Consider the following 11,180-nt stretch of genomic DNA (forward strand, 5'->3'; position numbering starts at 1 on the left):
AATGTCATGCAGCTGCGTCTCCGGCCCGCACAGGACGAAAAGCCCATTTTCTGTCATGATTTTTTGTCATAGAAGTAGGAGCCCACCACATCTATGATGATACCGGGTTTTGTCACAATTATCGTCATAGAAGTGTCATATGTATGACAGAAAAAAAATTCATTCGGCCGAAAATGTCACGAATGTGTCTTTTTTTGTAGTGAAACGTGTCGATGGTCCGGCCCTTTTAATAGTGACGAAAAAGGGTTTTCCCCGCTTTATATTATAAATCAACCACCGAGCATAACAAGGTATCGACAAAGGTTCAAGAGGAGTTCAAAGAAAACAAACTAGTCTAGTCAGCCCATTTAATAGTGGTAGCGATATATGTTGCTATCACCTAGTAGTTTATCTTGCTTAGCATAAGTTGTTGGTGCACATAGGTGAGCCTAGTTGTTGTAGGCTTTGTGCTTGACAAATTAACCACTAGGTTTATTCCGCATTTGTTCAAGCCTCAGCCGTAATTATTTTAAAGCGCCTATTCACCCCCCCCCCCCCTCTAGGCGACATCCACGATCTTTCAGTGGTCAACGTGGTCAAGGAATAACTTCCATCGAACATGGACTGTACATGGAAAGGCTGGCAGTTGGGTCCACGGCCACAGCAAGGAAGTGCCTCCTTATTACGCGCAAAATAATGATTCCTTCACCTGACAGCGGGGACCCACCGGACGGGCCATCGTATTTCGCGAAAAAAACATTTCCCCCTGACTGCTGGGACCCACCAGCTACATCTTCGCATGCAAGGAAGTGCGTCTGGGCAAAAAAAATGATTCTCCCCCTAGATTGCTGGGACCCACCAGCTACATCTTCGCACGCAAGGAAGTGCGTCCGGGCAAAAAAAATGATTCTCCCCCCTGACTGCTGGGACCCACCAGCTACATCTTTGCACGTAAGGAAGTGCCTCACAGTCGGGACCCACCTGGTCGAAGCGTACGTAGCGTTGTCATTCTGGTCGCGAACGTGTATGTACATATATACTGGTGGATGTAGAGGCGTGCACGTGTCGTAGTAGAGGCGCGTACGTGTCATAGTAGAGGCGCGTACGTAGCATGTACACGTACGTACAGCGGCCAGGGTGCAAGAAAGAAAATACAGCCACGTATGTGTATATACGGGCGGGGTCTCGAACGCCTACTCGCGCATACGTACGGCCAGGGCTCGTGTACATGGCTGGGTCAGAACGGAGAAACAGTGTCGTCGTCGTGTTCATGGGGAGGCAACGGAATGCATCGTGTTCATGGGGAGGCAACGGAATGCGTCGTGTTCATGGGGAGGCAACGGAATGTGTCGTGTTCATCAGGAGGCAACGGAACGCGTGGGAGCCAACCGATTGGGTCGGAACGGAATGCGTGGTCGTGTTCATCGGGAGGGCTTGGACGGAATAGGCGATGGAAACTAGGGCTGGCTTACCGTAGAACGGAGGAAACGGACCTCCTACGGTCGAAACGAGGGTCCTGTTGATCGGGAGGGGTGTGGCGTACCGCAAAACGGACGAAACGGACCTCCTACGGTCGAAACGGGGGTCCTGTTCATCGGGCGGGGTGTGGCGTACCGCAAAACGGACGAAACGGACCTCCTACGGTCGAAACGGGGGTCTTGTTCATCAGGAGGGGTGTGGCGTACCGCAAAACGGGACTCCACGGGATATTCTTCATCTTCACCGTCGACCTCCTCCAGCCTCCACGGGCTCCTATTCATCCAGCCTCCACCACGCGCTACTCCACCGGCTACTGTTCAACCACCCCTCCACCGTCTACTGTTCATCCAGCCCTTCACACCACGGGGTCCTGTTCAACCACCCCTCCACGGGCACCCCTCCACTGTCTACTGTTCATCCAGCCCTCCACCACACCACGGGGTCCTGTTCATCCAGAGGCAACGCCACCGCTCACTGTTCATCCAAACCCCCCGCAACGCTCACTGTTCATCCCAGAGGCAGCATCGATCGGTTTCAGTTAGCAGCAGTAGCGAAGGAATGGCTCAATCGGGTTCAGTTAACAACCATCGATCGATCGCTCGGGTTCAGTAACGCGTAGCCTGCAGTGCAATCGCTCGGGTTCAGTTAGAGCCCAACGCCTCGCTCGGGTTCAGTTAGAGCCAATGCCTCGCACACACGCGTGTATTTGTATGAGAGAAACGCGCATCGCTCGGCCCCCGACCTCCCACCGTAACCGAGAACTCCCCAAAATTTTCTCCCCTCGCTTCTACCATGGTTTTTTCCGTCATGGACGGCCCAAAAAATGTCATGCAGCTGCGTCTCCGGCCCGCACAGGACGAAAAGCCCATTTTCTGTCATGATTTTTTGTCATAGAAGTAGGAGCCCACCACATCTATGATGATACCGGGTTTTGTCACAATTATCGTCATAGAAGTGTCATATGTATGACAGAAAAAAAATTCATTCGGCCGAAAATGTCACGAATGTGTCTTTTTTTGTAGTGAAACGTGTCGATGGTCCGGCCCTTTTAATAGTGACGAAAAAGGGTTTTCCCCGCTTTATATTATAAATCAACCACCGAGCATAACAAGGTATCGACAAAGGTTCAAGAGGAGTTCAAAGAAAACAAACTAGTCTAGTCAGCCCATTTAATAGTGGTGTTGTGCATGGGCCATGGAGGTCAGCATGTGTGCCGGCCTGGCACGGCCCATCTATTAAGCATGCCTGGTCGGGCCGTGCCGTGCCTGGCCAGTTTAACTCGAGAAAATTCCTTATTTGACACTATCTTAAAATGTGCTTTCTTATTTGACACTAGAAAAAAATGCCTTCCCTATTTGGCACAAGTTCTAAATTTTATTCCCTATATGACATTTCCGTCCATTTTAAGCCTAAATGACACCTGAAAAGACTCTTTTGCCCCTCATGTGGTATGTGTGTGGGGGGCAATAGTGCACACACGCAGCATCAGTGCGAGGGCATGAGCACACACGCAGCAACACATACACATGCACCAACACACACGCACGCGCACACACACACGCAACAACACGCACATGCACGTGCACACACACGCATGCACACGCAGCAACACACACGCACGCAGCACACACACATACACACACATGCAGCAGCAGCAGCACACATGCAGGCAGCACATAGGCACGCAACAGCACACGCGCGCGCGCACGTACACACGCAGTAGCAAACACACACGCAGCAGCACACATGCACACACACATGCAGTAGCAGCACACATGTGCGCGTGCACCCACACACGCAACAGCACACACACGCGCGCACACACATACCGCATGAGGGGTAAAATCGTCTTTTCAGGTATCATTTAGGCTCAAAATGGACGAAAGTGTCGTATAGGGAATAAAATTTAGGACTAGTATCAAATAGGGAAGAAAAACTTTTTCAGTGTCAAATAAGAAACCAGATTTTAAGACAGTGTCAAATAAGGAATTTTCTCGTTTAACTCAGGCCGCGCCATGCCGGGCCAGGCCGGCCCATTTGGCCAGGTTTGTGTTTAAGTGCCCCAACTGAGACACACACATCCTCTTCATTCTTTCCAGTAACAATCTCAGCGTTCTTTAAATCTAGTGGATGATATGTGATCTTATTTCACACTTGGTGTCATCGGACACGAAATGTGTAAACTGTTAAGGTTTTTATGTATTTATTTTATATAGAGGCTGGAAGCAGTAAAAATTTGCTTTATGCTTTTTATAAGTGTCTCAACCTTAATACAACTTTATACTAGAACTAGTATAAAGTTGAGACACTTATTTTGAGACGGAGGGAGTATATAAAAAAGAAGTTGACGCAACAGTCTTAACATTTTGAGACGAAACGGAGGTACTCATAGGATCACAGTGGTCTGGAAGAATCTGAGAAGGGCAGTATCAGGACCATGCTGCGTGCTCATATGCCTCCTCCACTACACATGCAAAAGTTGTATTGTAACTTCAACCCTACCAGGAAGCCAGCGCCTAAATAAACACATGCATGCAGTCTGCATGGGAAGCATTCAGTTCAAGTGTTAGCTGTCCATGGTCCAATCAACTGTTTTTGCAAAAGCTCCGAAAAGATGAGGGGGGAAATATATTAGGAGTAAGAGGTGACATAAAGCCTTTTCATTCATAGCAGGTGACATGAAAAGCTTTTCCTTGCCCCTAGCTAGCTCTCTTCTTTTGCATGACAGTGTCACAAAAGAATATGGGTAACATTGAGTCTCATGCATGGCACTGAGAAGGTTTTGGAACCAAAGATGTTCCTCAAGGAAAAAGGATGATTTTGGAACTAAAGCCCCCAATCATTTTACTTTGCCGTCTTAGTTTGCTTGGACATGGAATATTTCTTGACACATGTATATCTCATAAAACTATTAAATAATCGAACATGTAAACAAATGGACCAACTCAATAGGGCATATGCCAGCTTTACAAAGGCATCATTTCCTTCCTTTCCCAAATGTTAGCTTCTTTGCTCAAACATGTTTCAAAAAGTAAAAGTAAATTGGTGTACACAATTAACTAATGAAGCAATAGAATCAGAAAGCAAGAAAAAAAAGTATGGTATACTCCTGATTATTCAATACTAATATGGTGACAATTGACCAAAAAGACCACGGTAAACGATGATTGCCACAATGATTTGCATTGATCAGCGTGAGCAACCACAGCCGGCGGTTAACTGACCTTCTCTTGTGATGTCATGGCCTTTGTTTTATGTACTCTCCTTTTTCTTTTTTCTGTTTCCCCTTTTGCTTTTTCTCAAATATCGTCTTTGTCTCTTTAGACATACGAATTTATGCACTCAGATGAAACTTCCATCCTTCTATCTAGACACATTGGGTGAAGAGAAAGCTAATTCTAGATAGAGGGGGGAGGGGGGGGATAAAAGCTGGGGTTTGATTTTGTTGGACACTTTGCCTTTTGGGTGTTTCTTGGAAGCCACTCCTCCTATGCTACTATACCTGTGCTTTTTAGTCTTGTAGACGATTGGTGAAATGTATGATGATCCTATCATGGCAGTAATGATGATGTTTTGGCTCGGCTTTGGGTACCTCTCCAAGACCGGCTAGTGCCCTAAGGTGCATGGCAGATGTGTTTGCTCTTTCACCCATGATGATCCTGGTTGTCAGAAGGCCAGAAGGATGGGTACTGCCATTCTGTGTCCTCCTTGCTGCCTGATGTTTCCTGAAAGAAAAGGAGGGGTAAACAATTAGAAGTCTTGCAGAGATCAAGAGTTACTTGATATTTGTAAAAAAATAGTTCCTTGGTCCCATAATACAAGACATTATTACATCCAATATAGGGAGTAGAACAAAGGTTAAGATAGTGTCGTACAACTAGGGTATTAGACCGGTGACAGTGGCGTTCCACCGTAAAAATTATATCATTGATCTAGTTGTAAAAAGTTAGAGCACTGATCTATGGGATCAAAGCCCGGTCTTGTATCTTACTAGTTGTAGTGTGGTACCCAGTTAGTAATACAGACATTTGTAACCAATGTGAGTACTTCCTCCATCCGGGATTGTTAGTCGGCTCATGCCCACCAGATATTCCTAATTTGACTACCATGAAGAGAAATGGCACCAGAAACAAGAAGAAATAAATATCTAGTAGCAGCACTACATGTGCGCCATTATTGGTACTACGATCGAACTTCCCATGTTCAACACTAAAAAGATGTGAAGTCTGCGGGAGAGAGAGAGAGAGAGAGAGTTTCTTACTCCTCCTTTGGACCTCCTCGATGTACATCCCATGATCACCTCTTCGAGGCCAGAAGTCGACCGTCCATCGAACTTTCGCGTTTGGTGTGGCCGCTCATCCTCCTAATCACATTCGTTTTGTGTCACAGATTAATCAAACCAAACCGTAAGAATAAAGTGTATATACTTAGGTACAACGCCAAACAAACTGCATGGATCATGCTGGTAAGCTACCTGATTATGGTAGCTCGGTGCCCCATGACCATAGGGCTCCGCCGTCGGCGCCGCAAGCACAACCGAGCCCTGGTGGACAGGCGGCGCCGCAATCAGCGTGGCAATGGGGTCCGTCGGTGTGCTTACGTGGAACGCCGCTGTCGACGAGTGGTGGTGCTCCTGCTGGAGGCCGGCGTAGTGGTGGTGGTGGCGCCGGTGATCGTGCTCGTCCACGACGTGATGCTGCTGCTGGTCGGGGTGCTGATGGTGAAGCGATGCAGGACGATGCAGCACTCCCTCGTCAGCCCTAACTTGCACCACTTGGTGATCTGATCCTCCCATTCCCACCTGCGTGTATACACATTAGCTGTAAATGTTAATACTTGCACGGTATAAATCGTACTGTACGTAATAATTAACTACATTGACAAGTATTCCCTTCGATATTTATATATGGACTGGATTGAAATGAATGAATAAACACAGTAAAATGTGTCCATATACATCAGAAAAAAAGTTAGAACATCTTATAATTTGGAACGGAATGATACTACATGGTAACCCATAACTTAATTTTGTTAGTTCTCTAAGAAAAACTTAATTATGTTACACTCAAGCTTTATTGATGAGTAAACGTCTCACTGTTTGGTAGACAGGGAAAGTGAACAAATTTAGAAAGTAATGCAAGAGATATTATTCTTAGATTTTGTATATGCTGATACATATATAAACATGTGGGTAATGAATAGACTATTCGTGCCCTTAATTAGGGTTGCTTGCTGTGTGGACAAAGTGATGCCCTAATTAAGCACAGTATTTGATACTGTGCAGATTGTGGACTAGGCGTGTAATAGACTGACCTACAACCAGTTTGTGTACGTCTTCTTACATCTTAATTAATTGCATGGCATGGAAATATGTGTTACTTCAGCATTGCATGCATGCATGTAGGTCAAAGACATCCATCACTTTAGGTAAGATCTCAACCCTAGCTATTACTGTTTTCTTCAAGAATTTCCCTCACCTTACCATTATATTAATTCATTGATCAGATTGTGCTGAATGGACACATTTGCCTTGACACCACAGTGACCCCACAACCCTCCCAAACAAAAACTTTGCATCAAATTCCTACCTACATTTCGTTGATAATGGAAAAGGGAACATTTCATCTCCAAGATACCTTCCTACTTCAAATTGAAATAAAGAAATATGATCAATTTTACAGCATCCAAATTGAAATGAAAAGGACATGAAGCCGATAATGTGAGCAGTTCTGCTGGCTATATAGGTAGGCTGAGGAAGCCGGAATCATACATACTCTATAACTTAGTGAAAGTGCCGTGCATACGACACTTGAGGTTACGATTGCAATATGATGCTTAATCCGGTTGACTCCCTTGCTTTGGGCTGATGCATCAAAGGCTCCCATGTAAGGTTGTATTAAAATCGTACAAGATTTATCGTACGCATAGCAACACTCATAAGATAGCGTGTCTACCAGGACTATTAGTGGAAGCTAGCTATTTAGTTTCTGAAGATTCACATCGGGTTTCCTTTGATGTGCCAATGTGAAAACACACGATGGCATGAGTTATGCCGTAAACATCTATTGTTACCATGTCTTAGTCGCTTCCACGCTACCATATAGCTTGGAAAGCAACACAAATAAGTCATCCCCAAACAAATTTAACCGAATAGAAATCTTCAAAACCACAAAACTTTGAATACAAATTTTATCTATGCCCGGAGAAGCAAAATAAATACCAAAAATACGTGTAACTTATTGTTTAATGTTATATACTTTTTGTTGATATGCAAATCACATTATAATGACTTACATCAGTCGATGTGCTTAAATGTGCTATTTTGTACTCGACAATTCAATATTCATGATGAATGTCGGATCGGTGTTTTTGGTTTGACATTGCTCTTCATGAAAGGTTTTGATTTTGTCATTCCACTCACCCTAGCTGCAAATATATCTCCCAAATTTTGAAAGGAAGAAAAGCATCTAATAATTTAAAACTATGATTTCTTTTCTTGTGTGATTCCTCTAAACCTCTTTGCTCCTCCAACCCACCTATTCTTCCTCCTACCTTATTGTTGGGAAACGTATAAGGAAACTAAGTTCATCGACGTCACGAGGTAAGGGGTCGGCATCATCCAGTTAGCGCAAGTGAGACCCTAGCCCCAAGGGGTGGAGGTCAACAGCTCTAGCCATTATCGTTCTCTTCAATCGCAACTCGGGTCAACCTCCCCACTCCATTTTGCGTCCCTCTGCACATCCCTCTTATTCCCACTTCCTCTCTCTCTCCATCGGGCATGCCCGACCTGCCTCCCTTCCTCTTCTCATATCGACATCGGTTGCATGTAGATCCTGACTTTGTTTTTTTTTCTGAAAAGGAGGACATCCCAATCTAGAGCCGGTAGGTGAGTGTTTCACTCTAAGTTGTTCAATGTGCATTTTCACTTGATATCTTGTCTATTTTTGGATCCCCCCATCTCTCCCTCCCCTCTCCCCCAACAATATGTTAGATTGAATGACTAAGGAAATGCCAAAAAAAACTTATTTAATCTTTGTGAGGAAGGGCTCGGCATCATCCGTTTAGCGCAAGTGAGACCCTAGCCTCATGGGGTGGAGGTCGCAGCTCTAGCCATCATCGCTCTCTTCAATCACCACTCGGGTCAACCTCCTCGCTCCCTTTTGTGTCCCTCCGCACATCCCTCTTAGGGGGTGTTTGGTTCTGGGACTTTTTAGTCCCAGAGACTAGAAAAAGTCCTAAAAAGTCTCTAGAAACCAAACATGAGGGACTTTTTCTATATGGACTAGAAAAAGACTCTACTAGAGAGTCTTTTTTGATTAGTCCCTGGGACTAGAAAAAGTCCTAGGACTTCTCAACCAAACACCACCTTATTCTCTCTTCCTCTCTCTCCATCGGGCATGCCTGGCCTCCCTCCCTTCCTCCTCTCATATTGACATCGGTTGCATGTACATCCAAACTGTGTTTTTGTTTCTTCTGAAAAGGAGGGTATCCCATCTAGAGTAGGTAGGTGAGTGTTTCGCTCTAAGTTGTTCAATGTGCATTTTCCCTTGATATCTTGTCTATTTATGGATCCATCCGTCTCTCCATTCCCATCTGCCCCCAACAGTATGTTAGATTGAACGGCTGAGGAAATACTAAAAAAAACTTATCTTTCATCTAAAAAAACATCTTGCACTCGTGCCGCAAGCCCAAATCCCCCAACTACTACTAGAAGAGAACTACTCCCTCGGTCAAGAGAGGGAGTACTACTAGAAGAGATTGATCAAAACTAACCTCCTCGATGTTGTTTCTGAATTGTGAGAAGCTGAAGTCCTGAATGCGTGTGGTGCCATGGAATGCGGCGTTGACCATGTCGGACGGGGTCATGCGCACCGCCCGTGATCTGCCCGCACCGTCGGCCCTCCTCCTCTCCATGGCGAACGTGCCAGTGCTAGACGCCGGGACTGATGCCGAGGCTCCATCCCCGACGCCGCACTGCCTCGGCTGCGTCTGGTAGAAGATCTTAGATACGACGAGCTCGCCCTCGCGCTCTTCCTCAGACTCGCCGAGGTGATACTGGTGCATCACCCAGTTGGTCTTCTCGGGCTTCCGGTGCTTGCCGAAGTTGGTGTAGAGCACCAAGATCTTCTTGCACCCCCTCTGTCGGCCGCCCACAGCCACCGGCCGCGTCTTGCCAGTCTTGTGCCACCGCGTCTCACTCCGCTGCTGTTGTTGCTGCTGCTGGTGAGCCGCACCCGCAGCTACTGATCCGGCGGAGGAGAGAGCGGAAGCGTCCACGGTTGCCGGCGGCTGGATCTTGCGGCGCTTGCGGGTGCCAGTGGTGTAAGCCTTGGACGGCCGGTGGAAGAAGTGCCTGCTCAGACCGTCCTTGGACAGACCTGCATGAGCATGGCCATGGATGTCAGGACGTGCATGCCACCCGAGGATTAGTCATGTCTGTTTTGGTTGGACGACTTTAAGAAAAACATGACTTTGGAAAAAAAAAGCGAGAAAAGAGACAGTGATGCAGCTATGCAACATCACCCCGTCGGCTGTTGGAGGATATAACAACCTTGAGAGGGGGACAAAACCTAACTTTGGAAGCTAGGGGCAGATCTCATGTCACATTTCATTCTAGAGAGAGAGAGAGAGAGAGAGAGAGAGAGAGAAATATGCCATGGCCATTAATGTCGTACGTGCAGTACCGAGAGATATGGGTGTACAATATTTTCTTCCTTTTGTTCCAAGATTCCTACAGTGCACTTGAAAATCTACCAGTAATATACTTTTCATATGTATGGAGATACGCGCATCAAGTATTCAAATGCAAAGCAAATCCCAGAACACGAAAGACAGGATGGTGAATGTATACACAATAGAATAGCGAGAACATAAAAAAAATAACGAGAACAAAAAAAAGAGCCTGAGCTACGAAACAAGAAACTGAAATTGCAGAACTCCAAAAACTAAAACATTGTATTTCGAGAAAATATTCCTGACAGAAGAAAGCACTTTCAAGAGATTGGAAACGTACGGTGGGTAGCTAGAAACAGATGTTCTAGATTTATAATATAATAAGTTACTACGCTATAAGTTAACTTCCCGGCAATAGAAAAAACTATGCAAATTAACCTGGCAGTTTCTCCGGGTGGGTGTAACAGATGCCATCCTCCCCCTCAATGGTGGGTATGAACTCGTCGATGAGAGGGTGAGACGGGGCTGCCACGGCCGCCGTGCCGCCGGACTGGACTTTCGCCTCTAGATGCTCGATCAGCTCCTGATCCGTCGGGTCGAATTTCACCCCGGCCGGCAGCCCCACCCAATCCTGCGGGCAACATACATATACACAATGAATCAACAGAAAGAAGGCCCATAGCAGAACCGAAATTGTCACGGGCCGAGATCGTGCGTATGTACCAGCTTCTGGTCGATCTTGTGGCCGCACCTGGGGCAGCAGCTCGACTCCGACATGTACTTGCCGTGCTCCTCAATCCTCGATCCGATGAGGTGGTGGCCGCCGCTGCTTGTACCTCCTCCTGTCGTTGCCGTTGCACCATCGTCCATGTCTCAGTCGTCACCTCAGTTACTCCTGCCAAGGGGACAGTAGCACCTTGCCTGGCTATCTTCCCTGCCTAAGCATGATCACATGTAAGAGAGAGGATTATTCACAGGGTGGAGGGAGGAGGAGAAGGAAGAAGAGGTGGATGGAGACAGGAGAGATAGGGGTGGAGAGGAAAGGGAGA

The 11,180-nt window shown here is 46.4% G+C and overlaps 1 protein-coding gene across 1 annotated transcript; it reads right to left on the reverse strand.

The window, feature by feature from the left end:
• Nucleotides 1-4,397: 4,397 nt before the first annotated feature.
• LOC119327543 (NAC domain-containing protein 75-like) lies at nucleotides 4,398-11,180 on the reverse strand. The gene is made up of 6 exons (XM_037600638.1): nucleotides 10,855-11,180; nucleotides 10,570-10,762; nucleotides 9,232-9,836; nucleotides 5,933-6,259; nucleotides 5,720-5,821; nucleotides 4,398-5,183 (listed from the first exon to the last, which is right to left on the reverse strand). Exons 1-6 carry the CDS (start codon nucleotides 10,999-11,001, stop codon nucleotides 5,103-5,105), a joined length of 1,455 nt encoding a protein of 484 aa, XP_037456535.1. The 5' UTR covers nucleotides 11,002-11,180; the 3' UTR covers nucleotides 4,398-5,102.

Source organism: Triticum dicoccoides, chromosome 7A (assembly GCF_002162155.2).
Source record: "Triticum dicoccoides isolate Atlit2015 ecotype Zavitan chromosome 7A, WEW_v2.0, whole genome shotgun sequence".
In the NCBI taxonomy this organism is placed as follows: domain Eukaryota; kingdom Viridiplantae; phylum Streptophyta; class Magnoliopsida; order Poales; family Poaceae; genus Triticum; species Triticum dicoccoides.